The 21,877-nt window shown below is 55.1% G+C and overlaps 1 protein-coding gene across 5 annotated transcripts in view; it reads right to left on the bottom strand.

Annotated features, from left to right (window-relative positions):
• Positions 1-21,877, bottom strand: part of PACS2 (phosphofurin acidic cluster sorting protein 2) — a 59,753-nt gene that overhangs the window by 23,022 nt on the left and 14,854 nt on the right. For all 5 annotated transcript variants that reach the window (XM_065905865.1, XM_065905861.1, XM_065905862.1 and 2 more), the window contains exons 2-4: positions 5,164-5,251; positions 2,654-2,743; positions 838-963 (exon numbers count right to left, since the gene is read on the bottom strand). In XM_065905865.1, coding sequence (XP_065761937.1) covers positions 838-963; positions 2,654-2,743; positions 5,164-5,251 — 304 coding nt within the window. The remainder of the gene's footprint in view (positions 1-837; positions 964-2,653; positions 2,744-5,163; positions 5,252-21,877) is intronic.

Here is a 21,877-nt window from a genome sequence, read left to right as displayed (position 1 = left end):
AGTGACCAGAGGGGCCACGGTCAGCCGGGCAAGCATGGGGGGGCAGGGGGCGCACAGGGGCAGGAGGACAAGAGAACACAGAGCCAGTGGCTGGGCCACGAGGGGGCCTGCTACATCAGGCAGGGAGGTCAGCGCCAGGCCCAGCCCCCGAGCATTGCAGGCCTTCGAGGAGGGGTACCGTGGCAGTGGGCAGTGTGTGAAGCCCCAGGGGCCAGCCCAGACAGGGCCTGAGCCTCAGGATGCAACGCCAAGGAGGACGGGCCCCCCAAGCGGGCCTGGGGCCCTGGTGCCACAGAGCGGACACCCCCTGGGTATCGCCCAATAGGACGGGGAAGCCCTGGGGCCGCTCTGATCACGAGAGAATCAAGCAGACCTCTCTCTGAGCAGCAGAGCCCGCCAGGCCTGCCTGTGCTCCACTAGGATCCCAGGTGCCCAAGCAGTTCGCCTGGATGGGCCTCGTCAGGACAAGCCAGTTAACAAATGCCTCCATGTTTTAGAAGCTGTGTTTGGGGTCATCTGATCAAATATAGCTAGATGCTGGAGTTTTAGGGACCAGATTCTTTTCTAATTTGGGGGACTCAGCTGGAGCGGCCAACTCTTTAGTCAAGTAAGAAAATGAGGCTTTTGAGAAAAGCAGTACCTCCTCCTATCACCATCACTAAAAAAGCCGCGTTAACAAAGGGGGCTGGCAGCGCCCTGGCCCACCACCCACCCGGGCAGCCTGCTTCCCGCTGGGCAGGAGGTTCAGGGGGGCAGTGAGGGCTGGATGCCCGCAGGGACGCCCCCCCCCCCCCGCCCACCAGGAGGCACAGGAGACCGTCTGGCCGCCGCCCTCACCTCGGCCATGTTGATGGAGCCGGCGGCCAGCGTCTTATAGCCCAGGATGGTTCGGTTCTTGTACCTCTTTCTTCGCTGCAGCATGATCTGAAGCTTGTTGCCTTCTCTTTTCAGGAAGTGGGGGTACTGTGGAGGAGGGGGCTACAGTGACACAGATGGCCACGCCCCTCGGCACCCACGGATCACACGCCTGAGCCTGGGGGCTCCCTGCCCACTGGTCACCGCGGGCCTCGGTCACCAGGAAGGGCCACTGGTGGCAGACGTGGGCCGAGCGGTCAAGCCGTTGGGAGGGGCCTGTGCATCTACGGTAACCTCTCAGCGGGGCACCTGCCTGGCGGTCCAGAGCGCCGTGTCCGCCCAGCACCCTGGGTCCAGGGGCCACGCCCGCTCCCGGGCCCGCGGTGGCTGTCCACGCTGGCGCACTCAAAGCAAACGCGCGCGTTTCCTCGAGGGTCACGCCCAACAACCTACTTTAAAAGCGGGCTGCGGTGGGGGCGACACCCCAAGGGCGTCCACACCCAAGGAGCCACAGACTTGGAAACAGTGAACTGCACGCTTGGAAATTACACTCAACAGACCTGATTCCTGGGGCATTCCCCGGGGGTGCTGCGGTTGGCTCTCACTGCCAAGAGCCTGTGTTCAGTCCCTGGCTGGGGAGCTGAGATCCCAGAAGCCACTCGGCGTGGCCAAATAAATAAAACAATAGAACCTGATTCTCCTCACTACCCTCCTCCAAAAGAAAAGTCAACACAAAACCCAGAAGCTGCTGTGTGGCTCAGGCAGTGAGGTGGCCTAGGGGGCGGGGGGTGGGGGGAGAGGCTAGCAGGGCTCTTACAGACGGTCTGGGGGGCAGACGCTGGCAGGGGTCTCACAGGTGGTCTGGGGGGCGGTGTTGGGGGAGAGGCTAGCAGGGCTCTTACAGACAGTTTGGGGGGCGGGGGCGGGGGGGGGGACGCTGGCAGGAGTCTCACAGGTGGTCTGGGGGGCGGTGTTGGGGGGAGAGGCTAGCAGGGCTCTTGCAGACGGTCTGGGGGGCGGGGACGGGGGGGGATGCTGGCAGGGGTCTCACAGGTGGTCTGGGGGGCGGTGTTGGGGGAGAGGCTAGCAGGGCTCTTGCAGACGGTCTGGGGGGCAGACGCTGGCACGGGTCTCACAGGTGGTCTGGGGGGCAGTGTTAGGGGAGAGGCTAGCAGGGCTCTTGCAGACGGTCTGGGGGGAAGCTGGCAGGGGTCTCACAGGTGGTCTGGGGGGAAGCTGGCAGGGGTCTTGCAGACTGGCCGCAGCACAGTCCCATCTTATGCGCTCACAGCAACAGGGGTTTCTGGGGTTTGGACGGACTGACGCTAATACAGCAGGTGTGCTCAGCCAGAACTCTATGGGATGAATGAAACAACTTGGGTCTTAATTATGCAAAGAGAAGTGGGGGGAGGAGGAGCCTGGGGGGTGCTGGTCTGCCCACCCCCCCGGGCGCCCCCAGTTTCACACACGGTGGGGGGCCCCCGTCTAAAGCCCGCCAGGATCGCAGCCCAGAACACCCGCGGGCTTTGAACTCACAGCGCTGGCTTTCCGCGGCCCCTCCCCGCTTCGTCTGCTTTTGTCTGAAATGTCGAGCTGCTTTCTGCCCCTCCCCAACCCGCATCTCTTCTGAACACGGGTGAGACGACCGAACCCGAGCACCTGAGTTTTGGCCTCAGCGCCCTCTCTCCACCGTGGGAAGGTGAGGAAAGGCTCGACCCAACACCCCAGCCACGTGTCTGACCCTGCAGAGCCCGCCCCGTGGGAGCCGGGCCGGCCGCGCGCGCGGGGCGGGGCCCACCTGCAGGGAGAAGGTCAGCGCCAGGTCGGTCTCCACTTGTCCGCTAGGGGGCAGCACGATCTCGTGGGAGCGCAGGATCCGCTTGGAGCCCTGGCACAGAACAAGCAGCGGACTCAGAAGGCGGCAGGTCCCACCAGCCAGGCAGTTCCTTTCAGACCGTCAGCGGAAGAGCCGCAGGACGATGACGGGTGTCCCCCCCGCCGCCCGCAGCAGAATGGGTGAGGCGGTCAGGGACAGCCCGGCAGCACGGCCGCAGCGGGGAGGGCAGCACCAGCCCCGAACCAGACCCGGAGAACACGGGGACGAAGTAAAGACAGACCCGGCGCGCAGCCCGCTAAGGAGCCGGGGGCTGGCAGGAAAAGTGCAGGGGGGAGTAGTCACGACTGACTAGCCGGGTCCAACTCTTTGCAGCTGCACAGTCCGTGGGATTCTCCAGGCCAGTACACGGGCATGGGTAGCCTACTCCTTCTCCAGGGGATCTTCCCGACCCAGGGATCGAACCAGGTCTCCCGCATTGCAGGAGGATTCTTTACCAGCTGAGCCACAAAGGAGGCCCCTGACAGGAAAAGTCACTCACTAAATGGCCATGATACGTGGACAGATGGTCCGCAGAGAACACCCAGTCCCGACCTCAAACCTTGGCCCACAAGAAGTTCCAAATGGATTAAAGATGTTCACCACAGCATCATCTTAAAAACAGCTGTCCCAACACAGCCAGCCTCGGAACTGGCTCCGCTGAGCACAGGACGCAGACACAGCGGGACCAACTCAGCCCCACGTCCGGGGAGCACTGCAAGGAACCAGGCTCACGGGGCCAGGCAGGCCAGCAGAGGTCACCCCGCGGCAGACGGGGGCTCCCCAACGTGCAACCGGGATGAGGGGTGCAGAGACGGGTGAGGGCGGGAGCGGGTGCGGGCCCCAGAGAAGAGGCTGACGGAGCCGCGGGGGTGACCGCGGGGGTGAGGGCACCGCGGCGAGCCCGCAGGAAGGACAGCGCCCTCTAGACGCACGTGGGGGCCGGGGCCGCTCTGCCCGCAGCTGCTCTGCCGGACCCCCGCACACTCAGAAGGCGGACACCCCCGCAGCCTGGCGCTCCCCACCCCCGGCCTTGCCCCTGTGCCCATCACAGCCATAGCCCCAAGTTCCCTGCACCCCTGAGCCCATCTGGGTCAGGCCCTGAATCGACAGGCCTGTGCCAGGTGAATGGGGGTCCCAGCAAGGATGCAGGCAGGGGCGGCAGCGACCACAGCGGTCAGTCAGGGGGCCAGTTCATCTGCTCTGAGGGCCTGGGGGTGGTGGAGGAGCTGGGAGTGGACTGGAGGCCCGAGGACAAGCCGGTGAGGAGGCCACGTGGGGGGCAGGCCGGTGGAGTGGGCGCCGAGGTGAACTGACAGGACAGGCGGGATGGCTGCGAGGGGGCCTGGCCTCGTCAGAGGCCGAATGCTGCGTAGGGACGGGGTCCAGGCGGGACCTGGGGGAAGGGCAGCTGGAGGGACGGGGCCCCAGCTGGGGGTCGGCTGTGTCAGAGGTCAACGGCGCGGGTACTGGGGTCCAGGGAGGGTCCACCCCCTGCTCTGACCCAGAGAGGTTCCCGGGCCAGGGGGCCCCAAGCAGAGCGGGCTGCCTGTGAGCTGGCAGGGCCAATTTCTGCGTGGGCATCTCCCCGTGAGCTGGGAGTGCCGCTGCCCCTCGGGGCCAGGGGCCTTTCCTTGGACACAGGCTCTTCTCCCCAGGCCCTGGGCCCACGCTGACCTCTGGTCCAGAGGGCAGCCCGACCCCGAGCCCCTGAGCTGCTCCCGGAGGTCCCGTTGGGAAGCCTTCCAGACCCTCAGGGTCAGAGCGCTCAGGCCGGCTGCAAATGGGGCACCAGCAGCCTGGGGTGGGGGGTGAGGCCCGACTCCACCCTGCGGGGCTGACCGATGGGGTCCTCAGAGGACAGGCCCCGCCGGGGACGTGCCCCCTTCAAGGAGCCACCCACGGGCACCCGTGAGCCACACTGGGGGGCAGGAGGGGCCGCAGTGGTGGGCCTGGCAGGGCCCCCGCTGCAGGGTCGGCAAAGGGTCGAGAGCCGTCCCGCGAGTGGACGCGGGACCCAGATCCCCAGAGGGCCAGGGCCCCCACGGGGCTAACAGGACCCCTCCTCCAGGGCAGCTGGGCACAGGGGTCACTGAGGGCTGGGGTCCCGGCCCCTCGAGACACGACGCTTGCTCAAAGGTAGAAGGGGAGCCTCTGAGGCTCGAGGGACGCTGGGCACCAGGGCCTGGGAGCACAGCGCATCTGGCCTGGGGTAGGCCTCAGGGGGAGGGAGCAGGTCTCCGGCCCGGCTTAGGCGCTGGAGCCTCTGCAGCAAAGGTCTGCGTAGGCGCTCTCCTCCTGTCCAGGGACCTGCGCGGCCTGCCCTTTACTGAGCAGGGGGCTGGGGGGGGTTCTGCACAGGGGAGGGCCCTCTCTTGTCCCCCGCAGCACGCACACCCGCAGGGCCCCAGGGCGGCGCCAGCGGGAACCCTCACCTGCATCTTGACCGCGATCACCACGGAGATGAGCTCCTTCTCCAGCTCCTTGAAGACCACCAGCTTCTTCAAGGTCAGGCTGCACAACCTGCGAGGGCGCAGACAGGCTCAGTGGCAGCCGTGGACTCCGACGCCCCCGCGCCCCACCCTGCGGAGCCCGGGCCTGCGTGGACCGTGGCTCTCCGACCCCAGCACCCTGGTGACTCGTGGAGACGGGCCTTGCGTCTCCCGGGGCCCCCACCCAGGCCGCCGAGGCTGTTGGACCAAGCCCCCCCTGCAGAGGGTCCACGGACGGGCAGGGAAGAGAGCCGGCAAAGACACAGATCAGGGAGCCCCCAGGGACCCACTCCCAGCTGCCCTCAGGGCTCACCTGGGGCCCCACCCTCTCCTCTGTGGGTCCCGCCTGCCCCACCTCCTGTCTGCACGGAGGTGCATCCGCCCTCCACCGGTCCACAGGCGCCAGGAGACAGACACGAGGCCACCCCCAGGCAGGAGATGCTCCAGCTCTCCACTCCAGCATGGAGACCCAGTGCGCCCGACAGTCCCTGACTCTCCGCAGTGAGACCCCAGCAGGACCCCTCCCAAGGCAGGGCCCCCCTCACAGCCCCCAGCCCAGCCCCTCCACCCACAGGGGCTGCTCTGACTCTGCGGGGCCAGGGCGAAAAGCTAGAGAAGGAGACACATGAAAGGAGTTCATGTTCACCAGGACGGACCACATCCTGGGCAATGAAGCAATGCTCCACACACATGCTAAAGAACAGGAATCACATACTCTAGGTTCTCGGACGAGAATGGAGCTAGCTAGAAATCAGTGATGGGAAGACGACTGGAAAACATCAGCTACTTGGGAAACTCAACCACACTCGGCTAAATCACCAGGAGCACACAGAGGAAGGTGGAAGGACACTGTTGAGAATTGTGGGATGCAGCGGAAGTGGTACTGAGAGGAGGATTCACAGCATCAAACGCTTACAGTGGAGAAGAAAGACACTCTCCAGTGCACAATCTAAGCTTTACCTTAAGACACCAGGAAAAGGGCAAATTAAGCCCAAAGTGAGAAGGCAGGAATTAAGGAGAATAAAAGCAGAACAATGAAACTGAAAACAAAGACACAATGAGAGAAAAATAAAACCCAAATCTGATTCTTTGGAAGGAGCAACAGACTTGATTAAAAACTCTAGGAACACAAAAGAAAAAGAGAGAGAGGGCAAAACCGGCCCGTGTCAGAAGACACATCACTCGGAGCTCACGGACGTGGAAGAGCGTGATGAGGGGTCCTACAGGCAACCCGACGAACACAAAATCTGAGATCTGAGACTGTAAGCATCAACTCCCTGACAGCTGCGATCCGCCCAAACTCAGCAGGATGAACAACAGCCTGATCTACTAAAGAAACTGAGGACTTTCTGGGCGCCTCGGGGGATAGGAATTCACCGGCCGATTCAGGGACCACGGGTTCGGTCTCTGCTGCGGGAACATCCACATGCCACTGGGTGACGAAGCTCGCAAGCACCAGCTCCTGAGCCCCCAGGCCAGTAGCCTGCACTCCGCAACAAGGGGGGCCGCCCAGGGAGAGGCCCGAGCTCCAGGCTAGAGAAGCTCAGTGCAGCTGCGGACGGCCAGTGCAGGCAAGAGTCACCATCATTATCATAAAACAGATCATAGAAAGAAGCTGAATTAACAACTAAAAATGTGTGAGAAAGAAAACTCCAATAACACCAACCCTACAAAATATCTTCCAGAAAACAGAAGAGAATATTCCTCAACTCATTTTATGTGGTTAGTAAATACCCTGATACCAGCACCGGCAACAGGCAAAAACAGTATAAAAAGGGGAACTACAGACCAGTATTCCTTCATGTAAACATCTTCAACAAAGTATTAGCAAGTTGAAGTCAGACATATATTAAAAGAATAATGAATAATATGCCATAACCAAAGGGGGTTGGTTTGCAAGTTTGGTTCAATATTTGAAATCAATGTAATACATGTCAACAGACTAAATACGAAAACCAGAAGACCTCAACTGATTCAGACAAACTTCTGATAAAATTCAATATGCTTTTATGATTAAAAGCTCTGTGTGAACCAGGAAGAGCTTTCCTTGTGGCTCAGCTGGTAAAGAATCCACCTGCAATGCAGGAGACCTGGGTTCGATCCCTGGGTTGGGAAGATCCCCTGGAGAAGGGAAAGGCTACCCACTTCAGTATTCTGGCCTGGAGAACTCCATGAACTATACAGTCCATGGGGTCACAAAGAGTCCATAAGCCTCTTATCCTTATCCATCAAAGGGCAGAAAGAATGAAAACCACAATCACAGAAAACTAATCAAGCTGATCACATGGACCACAGCCTTGTCTAACTATGAGCCATGCCATGTAGGGCCACCCAAGACAGATGGGTCATGGTGGAGAGTTCTGACAAAACGTGGTCCACTGGAAAAGGGAATGGCAAACCACTTCAGTATTCTTGCCTTGGGAACCCCATGAACAGTATGAAAAGGCAGAAAGATAGGACAATGGAAGATGAATGCCCCAGGTCAGCAGGTGCCCAATATGCTACAGGAGATAAGTGGAGAAATAACTCCAGAGAGAATGAAGAGACGGAGCCAAACCAAAAACAACACCCAGTTGTGGATGTGACTGGTGATGGAAGTAAATTCCGATGATGGAAAGAGCAACACTGCAATGGGACCTGGAATGTTAGATCATGAATTAGGGTAAATTGGAAGTAGTCAAACAGGAGATGGCAAGAAAAACCCAAAAACAGGAGATGGCAAGAGTGAAGATCAACACTTTATGAATCAGTGAACTAAAATGGACTGGAATTGGTGAATTTAATTCAAATGACCATTATATCTACTTCTGTGGGCAAGAATCCCTTAGAAGAAATGGTGTAGCCCTCATTCAACAAAAGAGTCAACAAAAGAGTCTGAAATGCAGCACTTGAATGCAATCTCAAAAATGACAGGATGATCTCTGTTCATTTCCAAGGCAAACCATTCAGTATCACAGTAATCCAAGTCTATGCCTCAGCCAGTAATGCTGAAGAAGCTGAAGTTGAACGGTTCTATGAAGACCTACAAGACCTTCCGGAACTAACACTCGAAAAATATGTCCTTTTCATTGTAGGGGACTGGAACGCAAAAGTAGCTCGTCAAGAGACACCTGGAGTAACAGGAGAATTTGGCCTTGGAGTACAGAATGAAGCAGGGCAAAGGCGAACAGTTTTGCCAAGAGAACGCACCAGTCATAGCAAACATCCTCTTCCAACAAAGCAAGAGAAGACTCTGTACATGAACATCACCAGATGGTCGATACCAAAATCACACTGATTAACAGATTCAAGGAATTAGATCTGATACACAGAGTGCCTGAAGAACTATGGATGGAGGTTCGTGACATTGTACAAGAGGCAGTGATCAAGACCATCCTCAAGAAAAAGAAATGCAAAAAGGCAAAACAGTTGTCTGAGGAGGCCTTACAAATAGCTGTGAAAAGAAGAGAGGCTAAATGCAAAGGAGAAAAGAAAAGATATACCCATTTGAACGCAGAGTTCCAAAGAATAGCAAGGAGAGATAAGAAAGCCTTCCTCAGTGATTAGTGCAAAGAAACAGAGGAAAACAATAGCATAGCAAAGACTAGAGAACTCTTCCAGAAAATTAGAGCTACCAAGGGAATATTTCATGCAAAGATGGGCACAATAAAGGATAGAATTGGTGTAGACCTAATAGAAGCAGAAGATATTAAGAAGAGGTGGCAAGAATACACAGAAGTACTATACAAAAAAGATCTTCATGACCCAGATAATCACGATGGTGTGATCACTCACCTAGAGCCAGACATCCTGGACTGCGAAGTCAATTGAGCCTTAGAAAGCATCACTACGAACAAAGCTAGTGGAGGTGATGGGATTCCAGTTTAGCTATTTCAAACCCTAAAAGCTGATGCTGTGAAAGTGTTGCATTCAATATGCCAGAAAATTTGAAAAACTCAGCAGTGGCCACAGAACTGGAAAAGCTCAGTGTTCATTCCAATCCCAAAGAAAGGCAGTGCCAAAGAATGTTCAAACTACCGCACAACTGCACTCATCTCACATGCTAGCAAAGTAATGCTCAAAACTCCTAAAAGCCAGGCTTCAACAGCACGTGAACCGTGAACTTACAGATGTTCAAGTTGGATTTAGAAAAGACAGAGGAACCAGAGATCAAACTGCCAACATCTGCTGGATCACAGAAAAAGCAAGAGAGTTCCAGAGAAACATCTACTTCTGCTTTATTGACTATGCCAAATCATTTGTGTGGATAACAACAAACTCTGGAAAATTCTTCAAGAGATGGGAATACCAGACCACCTGACCTGCCTCCTGAGAAATCTGTATGCAGGTCAGGAAGCAACAGTTAGAACTGGACATGGAACAACAGACTGGTTCCAAATCAGGAAAGGAGTACGTCAAGGCTGTATATTTTCACCCTGCTTATTTAACTTATATGCAGAGTACATTGTGCGAAATGCCAGGCTGGATGAAGCACAAACTGGAATCAAGACTGCCGAGAAAAGTATCAATAACCTCAGATATGCAGATGACACCAGCCTTATGGCAGAAAGTGAAGAGGAACCTAAAGAGCCTCTTGATGAAAGTGAAAGAGGAGAGTGAAAAAGTTGCCTTGAAGCTCAACATTCAGAAAACTAAGATCATGGCATCTGGTCCCATCACTTCATGGCAAATAGATGGGGAAACAGTTGAAACAGTGTCAGGCTTTATTTTTGGGGGCCTCAAAATCACTGCAGATGGTGACTGCAGCCATGAAATTAAAAGATGCTTGCTCCTTGGAAGAAAAGCTATGACCAACCTAGATAGCATATTAAAAAGCAGAGATATTATTTTGCCAACAAAGGTCTGTCTAGTCAAGGCTATGGTTTTTCCAGTGGTCATGTATGGATGTGAGAGTTGGACTATAAAGAAAGCTGAGCACAGAAGAATTGATGCTTTTGAGCTGTGGTGTTGGAGAAGACTCTTGAGAGTCCCTGGACTGCAAGGAGATCCAACCAGTCCATCCCAAAGGAGATCAGTCCTGGGTGTTCATTGGAGGGACTGATGCTGAAGCTGAAGCTCCAATACTTTGGTGACCTGACGTGAAGAACTGACTGACTGGAAAAGACCCTGATGCTGGGAATGACTGAAGGCGGGAGGAGAAGGGGACAACAGAGGATGAGATGGTTGGATGGCATCACCAACTCGATGGACATGAGTTTGAGCAAGCTCCAGGAGTCGGTGATGGACAGGGAAGCCTGGCGTGCTGCAGTCCATGGAGTTGCAAAGAGGTGGACACGACTGAGCTGAATCTGTGACCCAGGAATGGACAGGAACTCCCCGCACCTGACAAAGAGCATGTCCACAGGCCCCCAGCAGACGTCACGCTGGACGTGAGAGATGGAATATTCTCCCCTGAGGTCGGGAGCAAGGCCAAGCCACATCCTTGCACCGCTGCAATTCGGCACAGCACTGAAGGCCTGCCCAGGGCACACAGGCAGAGGAACAACAGGCAGAGGCACAGGAAGGGACAGAATAAAGCTCTTCTTATTGCCGACAACAGGGCCATTATGCAGAACGTCTCCAGGAATGCAGGAGAATGTGGAAACAGCTCCAAGAACTACTGAGCTTAGCAAGATTGAACGACACCAGTTCCACACACAAAAGGCAGCCACAGTTCTATATATGAGCAATGACAACTGAAGTCAATGTGTAAAAAAATCTTGCATTTATGGGAAAAAAAAAAAAAAAGTACCTAAATGTAATAAAATAAACGCAGGATCTGCATGCTAGGAACTGCCGACTGCTGTCACAACCGCTGCCAGGCCACAGACACTAATTCTCCCCAAACCAGATCTAAGACTTGGATCCTGGGGCAAGTCCAAAGAAATTCCAGTGAGGCTTTTTTATAATTATTAATTAAGTGACTTTTAAATGTATATGGAAAGGTGAAGGAACTAAAACAATCGAAATAATTTGGGAAAAGAAAAGCAGAAACAAACAAATGGGGCCTAATTAAACTTAAAAGGTTTTGCACAGCAAAGGAAAGCACTGACAAAGCGAAGGGAACCGATGGAATGGGAGAAAATATTTACAAGCGATTCAACCAAGAAGGGCTTCATTTCCAAAATATGTGAACAGCTCAGACAACTCAATATTGCAAAAACAACCCATCTGATTAAAAAATGAGCAGGAGACCTGAATAGACATTTCTCCAAAGACATCCAGATGGACAACAGCCACATGAGGGGACTCAACAGCCCCAACCGTCAGGGAAACGCGAGTCTAAGCCAGGACGAGGCATCGCCTACACCGTCTGAACGGCCACCATCAGAAGGTACAGATCGGAAACGGCAGAGAGAACGTGGAGAAAGGGAGCCCGCCTGCACTGCTGGGGGGCATGAAAGTTCGTGAAATCACCAAGGAAAATGGAATGGAGGTTCCTCAAAAAACCAAAAACAGAGCTATCGTATGAGCCATCAAGCCCACTCCCAGGCGTATATCGGTTAGAGACGAAACTACTAGTTTGAAAAGATACATGTATCCCAATTTTCATAGCTGCATTCTTGACAATTCCCAAGGCATGAAAGCAAGGCAGGTGGCCGTCAGCAGATGAATGGTTAAAGAAGACCTGGTGTGTATGTGTGAGTATGTGCGTCTATATACATAAAACGAAACATTACCAGGCCATAAAACAGAATGAAATTCTGCCATTTACAACATGGGTGGACCTAGAAATAAGTCAGACAGAGAAAAACAAAATACTCCATATGCCACTTATAGTGAAATCTGAAAAATAACATAAATGAATGCATATAAGAGAACAGAAACAGACTCAGATAGAACAAACTAGTGGTTACCAGTGGGGAGACGGAAGGGGGAGGGGTTAGACAGGGGAGGGGACTAAGAGGGACAAACCACCACGCGTGAAATAGACAAGTTACAAAGGAGTATTGTACAGCGGGGAACAGAGCCGGGATCTTAAAACAACTTTAAATGGAGTTTAACCTGTGAAACTATTGAATCGCTATGCTAAAACTAAGACGATAATGCAAGTCAACTGTACTGCAATGGAAAACACAGTAACTTTGAAAAAGGAAAACAGCGTAGTTGGGCACGCCTCACTCCCTGACGTGGAGCCTTGCTATAAACCAGCAGCCATCAAGGCCACGTGCTGCTGGCCAAGGGCAGGCGCGTGGAGCGACAGGAGTCTGTCGCTGATAAACAGGACGGCATCAACGTGTAAAGCTCTGCTCTGTGAAAAACCCTCTGAAGGGGATGAGAAGACAAGCTAAGAGCGGGACAAAATACTTGCAAATCACATATTCGACAAAGGGTTTTATCTGAAATATATAAAGAGCTCTCAAATCTCAATAACATGAAAATAGTCCAGTAAAAACAGGCAAAAGATTTTAACAGGCTCTTCACTAAAAAAGACATGTGGCCAATAAACAAGCACATGAGAATACCTTATTGTGAGAATACCTTATTCATTGTTGCTGTTTAGTCGCCAAGTTGTGTATGACTCTTCTGCAACCCCGTGGACTATAGCCCTCCAGCTTCCTCTGTCTGTGGGATTCTCCAGGCAAGAACACTTGGCAATTGTAAAGAATGGAGTGGGTTGCCATTTCCTTCTCCAGGGGATCGTCCCAACCCAGGGGTTGAACTTGCATCTCCTGCGTGGCAAGTGGATTCTTTACCCCCGCGCCACCCAGGAAGCCCCGATTACTTGTCAGGGAAATGCAAATTAAAGCCAGAGAGAGACACCACACACCAGTGACAGCAGGAAAACAAGACCCAAAGGCCCACCGCTGGGGAGTCGGCGGAGAGGCGGGGCCGCGAGCCAGCGGGTGGAGGGCCTGGAGGCATCGACCCCAGGACCCCCAACCCCACTGCTGGGAATCCACCCACGGACTCGGACACAAACATTCACAGCAGCTGAGTTTACCACCACCCCAAACTGGAAACCAAGACATCCCTCAAAGCCACTGGGCCAGCCACACTGGGGAGTACCCCTGGGGAACCGGAGACCAGGCACCGCCAAGGGCACTCGAGTGCAGGGAAGCACACACACACACGCATGCACATGCACACACGCTCACACACGCACATGCTCACACACGCACACGGTGCGGGAGGGAAGCTGGAGGCGGCGGAGCGCAGATGTCCCGCCCTGCATCTGCCCACGTGTGTGCCTCCCACGGGAGGCAGGCAGAGGGTGCAGGGCAAAGAGGGGAGTAGGGGCACCCCGAGGTTCGGTTTGGCCATTCTGACCTGCCCGAGACAGTGACAGGAGTCAGAGTTTAGACAGAAAAGGAAACATAGGTTAAATTATACTGCAGGTATGTTTTTTTTAAGTAACTTTTCAAGAGTTAAAAAAACCCAGACCTAAAGGATATAGCGTCCAGTTGCAAACCAAGCACCTTATTTGGATCCTGCTTTCAATAAACTAATCATTAAAAAATACTCCTAGCCCTTATCTGGGGGTGGGGGTGGGGTCTCAGGGTCTCAATTGCTTCCTTTCAGGGCTTTCGTAACTCCTGTTTCTGGAAGCCGACACCCCTCATGCCGTGTGTGACGGGGGAGGGGGTGAATCCCATGTTCAGAGGCCACAGCGTGAAGGTGATCCTCCAGAAAGCAGAGCCGGGCACCCACGAGGACATCTCCGCCGCACAGAAACGGCTTGCGGGGCTCGAGCACCGTGGTCTGCAGGGAGCCCGTCTCAACCCGGGACGGCCTCACTTCCTATGAGGCTCCCAGGTGCCTGTGACACCTGCAGCATTTGGGATTCTGCATGTGCGCGTATGTGTGTGTGAGCACATGTGCGCGCGCGCGTGTGCGTGCGTACGTATGCACACACGTCTGTTCCAAGGCACGTTCAAGCTGAAGTGATCCGTGCAGACAACGTTAAAAGAATCAAAGGATCACCTGCACCGAGATGGAGTCAGACCAACAGAACAAACGCTACTTGCTTTTTTATCCGAGGTCGGCTCTGAGAGGCAGGCCTGAGGGCCGCATTACAGGCAGCGCAGGACAAGATTTATTGCATAAGGCTTGGCCCTCAGGGAAATCATGAACAAACACACTGAAAAATCCCCACAAACAGTGACTCACTACCCGAGGACCGTTATTCCGTAAAGCACTCTGCATTGTAAACAACACACTCAGTAAGGACCCAAAAGGGAGCCCAGCGGGTCTCACACAAAGTCCCTGTAAACAGCAGTCCCCAATCTGCTTGGCACCTGGCACTGGTTTCCTGGAAGGCCATTTTTTCTCACAGACTGGGGTGGGGGATGGTTTCAGGCTGATTCAAGCGCACTGCATTCATCGTGCACTTTCTATGATTACATCAGCTCCACCTCGCATCGCCAGGCATGAGATCCCGGAGGTTGGGAACTGCTGCCGTAAAACGTGAAAACCCGGTCCTTCCACGTGAGGGGGGCCTTGCTCACAGCCGGAGTTCTCTTTCCTCTGCCTGTGTGTACACAGCCAAGCTCCACACCTGGCCCAGGGAAGCTCTGGTCGGCCTTGTAAATCATTGTAAAACTACAGTGATGCCACAAAACCCACACCGCCAAAGACGAACCAACGTTCTCCACGGTGGCTGCAGACCTCCTCTGAGAGAAGTATTAATAAGGCGCCCATAACCACGGAAACCCAGCGTGTTCTCCCTACCCACCCACCACCTGGAGGAAGAGTCTCCTTCCAGGAGGCTGCCAGCTGTCCCCTAACAGACCACCACCCCCCCACGTCAGCTGGGTGCAGGCCTCCTGGCCAGAGACCTCGGTCCTGCCTTGGGCGGGTGGGCCAGGCCCTGGAGCCGTAGGGGCCAAGGGATCCCGTTCCGGGTGGCAGGCCCCTTGCTTGCTGTCTCCCGCTAGGACCCAGGCAGGACCGAGGCAACCACATGCCAAGGACGGCAGAGGGGCCGCCAGCTCTGGACCAGCCGTCAGCCCGGCCGGGTGGCTCTGCCCCCCGCCTCCATCAGAGACGTCAGCTGTGCCCTGCCCGGCAGGCCCCAGTCTCACGCCATCTGCACGGACGAGGCGGCCCCCGGTCACGTTTCTCCAGTCACACTGACCGCCCCACGTGTGCCCTTGCATCTTGACCTCCTTCCTCAACTCTCCAGAGCCACGCTCACGTGACTCGCGTGCACCTCCCACGCCTGTTGTGGACTTGCTCGCTGTAGGGGCAGACGGTGTCTTGGCCCCCCACCCCCGTGATGGCCGCTCAGGCTGCTGCAGTGAGCAGACACTGCCCACCCTGGCCGTGCCTTCACCTGCCACACAGCACCTTCAGCCTGACGGGCTGCCAGGCCCACTCCGGGCACTCGGAACCTGGGGGGTGCATCAAACCAGTCTCCCAAGCTGTGGGGTCAACGTGCCCCCCCGGAAGCCCAGGGTGGGGGTAGGGGGTGGTCTGGGTCCTCGGGCAGCTCAGACACATCTGCTTCCCACGGTCCTGGAGAATGGGGGTCCAGGTGCACGTAGGACTGCGCTCTGGTCATAAGAGGACCTTTCAGGCTGCTCTCCTCGGCTGCCCCATCACGCCTCGTCTTGAGGCTTCTCATCTAAACAACCCCCATCCCCGGCATCTCTGTACGTCCAGACCTCCTCGTTTTAATGGCACTGGTCCTTACAAGCGGAGTGGGACCTGCCCCAGGGCTTCATCTGAACCCAAAGATCTCCTGGAAGGCCTGTCCCCAAAGACAGTCACCTCCTGATGTCCTGGGAGAGTGAGGAATTTGACGTGTGAACTAGGGTGGGCTGGGGGTGACACACCTCAGACCCGAACACTGACCACTCCCCAGATGGACAAAAGCTCCAGATCTAGGGGCTCCCAGGGAGGCAGCACAGCTTGGCGGGTGTCTGTTGCTGTGAGTGACTCCACAACCTTGCCCGTTTTCCTACTGCACTGGCATCTTCTCACTGTGCCTCATTTATTCCGCGTGCAATCACGGGCTTGCGGGCCATCATGCCCGTCATCTCCTAGCTGGAGGCCATCATTCGAGTGGGTTTCTAGGAAATGTTTATTTAGATGTCTTATGATTTATGTTTCTTAGATACTATATTCTTCAATTTCACAGTGCTCCTACCAAAGTTTTTTTTTTTTTTACTTTTCACTGAGGTCATTAATCTACATGGAGCTGTTCTGTGTATGGTGTGAGGTAGGGACCTGACTTTATTAATTTTCTCTATGGATGCCCACCTATCCCCCAACCAGTTCTGCAAGAGCAAACCCCTTCCTTACGGATTAAAGGCTGTCTCTGAACATGCGTGTGTATCTGTGTCTTTCTCTGTGTCCCAGGAGCCAATCTGTCTATATTTCTGCCAACTGCATATTGTTTTAATGAGCATAGCTTACTTAAACACGTATCTGCTAAGCAAGGCACTTCCTAAACACCAACACACTTCCTTTTTCTTGAAAGTTGCTTGTCCGCTTCACGTAAACTTCATAACTTGCCAAATTCAATTCCTTCATGGAATTCTACAAAACCGAATTACATTTGGGGTGAACTGGTAACTTCGGGTCATCACAGAGCCTGGGTACCTCCTTACTCAGGTGCTTTATGTCCTTGAGCAAGTGGTCAGCCCTTTCTCTGGTGAAAGTTGGGAATGCCCTTTGTCCAACTTATTCATGGATAAGCTACTAGCTGCTTTTATGATTAACACTGTTTTTCTTCTTTTCAAATGTTTGTAAATTTTACCAGGTCTTCAAGAATTAAGTCCTATCTCATGTGAAGTATTCCAGAGATTGAGAAGATGTTTTTAAAAAAGGTGACACTGTCCATTTTATGAAGGGAATAGAATCATGGAAACTCCTAGGGGAAACACAATGCAGATGTTTCAACACTGTTGATTCTGTGTGTTGATCTTGTATCAGTCCACCTTCCAGAACTGTCACTGGTTCAAACACCTTCTACAGGCTCTTATATTGTCCATTTGAACAACGATGCCATTGCAAATGGCAATTTTGTTTCTTTCAACCCAATCCAATCTGCTTTTCATGTCATGCTTCACTGTCCAGTACCTCAAGGGTAATAGTTACCTTTCTTCGTGGTTTTAGAGATATTTCTAGTGTTTAAGAAGGTGAGTGGAAAAAAAAAAAAAGGTGAGTGTACAGCGGTGAAGTGCAGTGATGGAAATGTTCTATAACTGCACTGTTTAATGTGGTAGTCAGTGGTTACCACTTGAAATACAGCTGGTGCAAGTACAGAACTGAATTATACATTTTAATGTGGGTGCCAAACATAGGCTAATATACTAGGATTAGTGCAGGCCTGCAGGTTTTAGTAGCTAAGCTAGAGCAAGTGTTACTCGCTCAGTCCTGACTCTCTGTGACCCCATGGACTGTACAGCCCACCAGGCCCATGGGATTCTCTAGGCAGGAATACTGCGGGCTGCCACTCCCTGCTCCAGGGGCTTTTCCCAACTCAGTGATCGAGCCTGGGTCTCCTGCCTTGCAGGCAGATACTCTACCATCTGAGCCACCAGGGAAGACTGCAGCAAGTTGAAATTCCTATCTACTTGCATATTCCTAATGTGTGTGCGCGCGCCTGCTCTTTCGTGACTGCCTCTTTGCAACCCCATGGACTGAAGTGACCCTGCCAGGCTCCTCTGTCCATGGGATTCTCCAGGCCAAAATACTGCAGTGGGTTGCTCTTTCCTCCTCCAGGAGATCTTCCCGACCCAGGGGTGGAACCCGGGTCCCGTGTCTCCTGCGATGGCAGGTGGGTTCTTCACCACTAGCGCCACCGGGGAAGCCCATATCCCTCATAATGTCTCCTAAATTACATCAGATGTTCTTCCTGGATATAGCATGTGAATTTTCTCTTCACTCTGAGTGTGATAAAAATAACTAGTACTCTAAGGTTAAATAAATCATTCACACACTCCTGAGATAATTTCTATTTCACAAGATACTTTTGCCTTTTTTTATTTTGTAGGGATTTTTTTTCCCTGTCATTTTCTTTAGGGTTTTCACATCTATGTCCATGAGGTCTCCCTACTCTTGTGCTTCCCCTGGGAGTTTCCATGATTCTACTGCCCTCATAAAATGGACAGTGTCACCTTTTTTAAAAAACATATTTTAAAAACATATTTTTTAAAAACATATTTTCAATCTCTGGAACACTTCATAGCAGATACGACTTAATTCTTGGAAGACCTGGTAAAATTTACAAATAAAACAATCTGGTGCTCTCTGGACAAGAAAAGGGATTTTAATATAACGGGTCTCTACACTTTTTCTATTTTACTAAGCCAGTTACTAAGTAATTCATATTCTTTCTAGAAAAAACTCCTACTAACTTTTCATATTTACTGACAATGCTTATAGTGTTCTTCAACTTTACCTACATCATTTCATTCCAGAATCGTTTATGTATGTGCTTTCGCTTTTCATTACTTTTGCCAGTTTGCCATATTATTAGTCTCTCCAAGCAGTCTACTTCCGGCTTTTGTTAATATTTAATATTGGTTTTATTTCATTAAGTTTTGGTCCTTGTGACCTCCATTCCTCTGTTTTCATCCTAAGCTTTGCCCTGATCTTTATATGACTTGAGCTGGGTGCTCCCATGGCAGAAGGCTTGGTCTCTCACTCCCTAACACCTGCATTTAAAATGAGGCGTCTCAGTCTTCAGAGTCAAACCCACACATGACACCAACTCAGGTTTTGACAGCACAGGGCCATCTGCCATCCTCCACACGGGATGGCCGCGCTGCCATGCTGGGGTCCCCCAACCCCCAGCAAGGGCGGTCCCCAACACCCGCCCAGCCCCCACCACAGAGGTGCTCCGAGGCTACCCACCCCCAGGTCCCTCCCTGGCCCGTCTGGCCCCGGCCCCTCCTCATCCAGAGGGTCCCAAGAAGGACTGTCCCTTCTTCTGTCCGAGTGTGGACGCACGGAAGAACTGTTTCTGCTCCACCTTTCTGCGTTTGGTGGACTCAGCTGGTCGATGGACAGCACATTCGCCCCTTCCTGCAGCATCTCATTAGGCTGTCCAGCTGCCAGGCTTTGCTTGGTGTTGGGGGAGCCGCTATGTCTGGGGTGCTCAGTTCCTCAGTCGTGTCTGACTCATTCTGACCCCATGAACTATAGCCCGCCAAGGTCCTCTGTCCATGGGGATTCTCCAGGCAAGAACACTGGAGTGGGTTGTCATGCCCTCCTCCAGGGGATCATCCCAACCCAGGGAGCGAACCCAGGTATCTGGCATTGCAGGTGGATTCTTTACCGTCTGACCCAGCAGGGACCACCTTAAAGACAGGTGTAGAAGACACCTTTGCCCATGAGAAGGGGATGCCCATGATGAGCATGAAAGGGCCCCCGACACACACTCCAACCCCAGGGTCTTTATTTCTGGCTGTGCAGGCAAAGCTGAGCCTGCGGGACCACTGCCAGCGTGGAGGGACCCAGGGGACGACATACGTCTCTGGGCGCTGGCAATGCAGAAACTGGAGTGCGTGCAGGAGTCAGCAGAGCCGCAGCGCCGCCCACAGCCCAGGACACCTGGACGGGCTGGGCTCCAGTTGGGCTGAAGGCAGTGCGACCCCCTCAGAGCACCGCCTGCCACCAGATGGGTCGCAGGAGGCACTGCTGAGCCCCCGACCCTGGGGGTCTCTGTCTCTCCAGGCAACACTTGGGGCGCAGGTTTCCGTGTGCCCTCAGGTCAGCGGGCCCCGCGGAGGGCGTCCGCACAGAATGGGGCTCCTGCTCGGTGCCCACCCAGCTGGAGGGCAGGCAGGCCTCTCGGGACTGGCCCTCGCCGGGCTACTCTGCCGGAGGGAGCCGCCCGTGCCCAGGACAAGGGCCTGCCTGGGCGCTGGACAGAGTCTGGAGGAAGAGGGAGGTGCCGGTGGAGGGGGAGTGGAGGGAGAGAAGAGAAAGGGGCTGGGGAGGGTCAGGCACGTCCTTTCTGGAGCTGACTCGAGGAGGACTCACATGGGACCTGGCACACACGGTGCTGGGCCTGGGCCTGGGCCTGGAGAAGGGGGTCACTGAGCTCCGGGTCAGGGTCAGGGTGGACGGACACCAGGCCCTGGGACAGAAGGCAGTGGTCACTCTGAGCTCCGGGTCAGGGTCAGGGTGGACGGACAAGAACAGGAGCGGTTAACCCTCCCCAGGGGCAAGGGGAGGCCAGTCTGTCCAGCCCTCCCCAAGTCACCCACAGCAGGGAGGAGGCTGAGGGTCCCCCGAGGCCCCCCAAATCTGGCCAGTACCCATGCCCAGTCCCAGCGCAGAGTCCCAGCCCACCCACTTCGGAGCCTGGGCTGTGAGTGCCGGGGCAGTGGGCACTGCAGAGGGCACAAAGCCAGTTCTCCCTAGAATACCGGCTGCCCCACGTCCTGCGTGTGGGTGCCAAGCAGACACGGGCCTGCGGCCCAGCCACCCAGGAGCACGGGCATGCCCACAGAGCAGGGTCGGCACCTCCCCTAGACCAAGTTCCCCGAGCCTGGGCTGCATTCGGTGGAGGGGGACATGGCGGGGCAGGGTCTAGGCGGAGCTCTGCAGGGTCCGCAGGCCCGGGGGGGGCAAGGGGCAGAGCAAGGAAACTCTCCCGGGGGACTCGGCAGGCCTGGGGGTCTGGAGGCTGCTTCCACCCTGAGCAGGGCCCCGGGGAGACGTGCCTGAGCCCTGCCCGGGGTCCCCACTGGGAGTCCAGCCGGGCAGCGGTGAGGATCCACGCTGGTGAGCCCACAGGCGTCTGCTTTTAATGTTTCCTCACCCTCAGATGGTGTAACTGCTACGGTTGTGTTCAGAAGAAGTCTGATTGAGCGCGTGGCCCAAGCACGTGGCCAGATCACCACATGTGGACCAAGCGCGTGGCCGGGTCAGTGCCCCCGCGTGGACCGGGCACGTGGCCGGGTCAGCGCTCCCACGTGGACCGGGAGCGTGGCCGGGTCGCGGTCCCACGTGGACCGGGAGCGTGGCCGGGTCGCGGTCCCCACATGGACCGGGCGCATGGCCGGGTCACTGTCCCCATGTGCACTTGGCGTCTTTGCTCATCCCTTCACGCAGCAATGCAGCCTGGGCGGCCGTCGGCTCTCAGCTCCTGTGACCTGTGCTGCAAGCAACCCAGGGAGGGCACACTCAAGAACACGCTGCTTTCAATCCCTCAGAACATTCACCCCAACGTGGGACAGCTGGGCTGGGGGCCGTTCTGCCCGCCGATTTCCACAGGAGACGCACCAGGCCCAGGCCGAGGAAAACGCCAGGTGCACCCAGATCCCTGGAGGACAGGGGCAGGCACTCAACCCAGGGACTGCCCTGCTCCTCAGGACTCAAACCCTTCCTGAGATCAGAAACGCGGATGTTACCGCAAGCAGACAGAGACAGACACGGCCGTGAGATGCGGTGCAGTGCCGATGGCGGACAAAGGGCTGATGTCCTGGCACAAAGGCCCCCACAGAGGAGCCGCCGGGGGACAATCGGCCCACAGAGACGGGCGACGGCGCCCAGGCGGCTCCAAGGGGCAGGGCCCCCGCCTGCAGCACCCCGCCTCCAGGGTCAGCTGGGCCCACACTCGCCACCCTGCCCGCCGCCCCGGTGTTCAGGTGGAAAAGCTGGAGCTCCACAGAAAATGACGAGAGCTCAGCAGACAGCCCCCCACCAGCCACCAGGGACCCCTCCCAGCGGGATTTGGGGGCAACCTGGTGGAGAACAAGCTGGGGCACCAGGACGC

This window comes from Muntiacus reevesi, chromosome 15 (assembly GCF_963930625.1).
Source record: "Muntiacus reevesi chromosome 15, mMunRee1.1, whole genome shotgun sequence".
NCBI classification, from domain to species: domain Eukaryota; kingdom Metazoa; phylum Chordata; class Mammalia; order Artiodactyla; family Cervidae; genus Muntiacus; species Muntiacus reevesi.
Note: the sequence above shows the minus strand (reverse complement) of the source record. Positions and strands in the feature narration are given on the sequence as shown.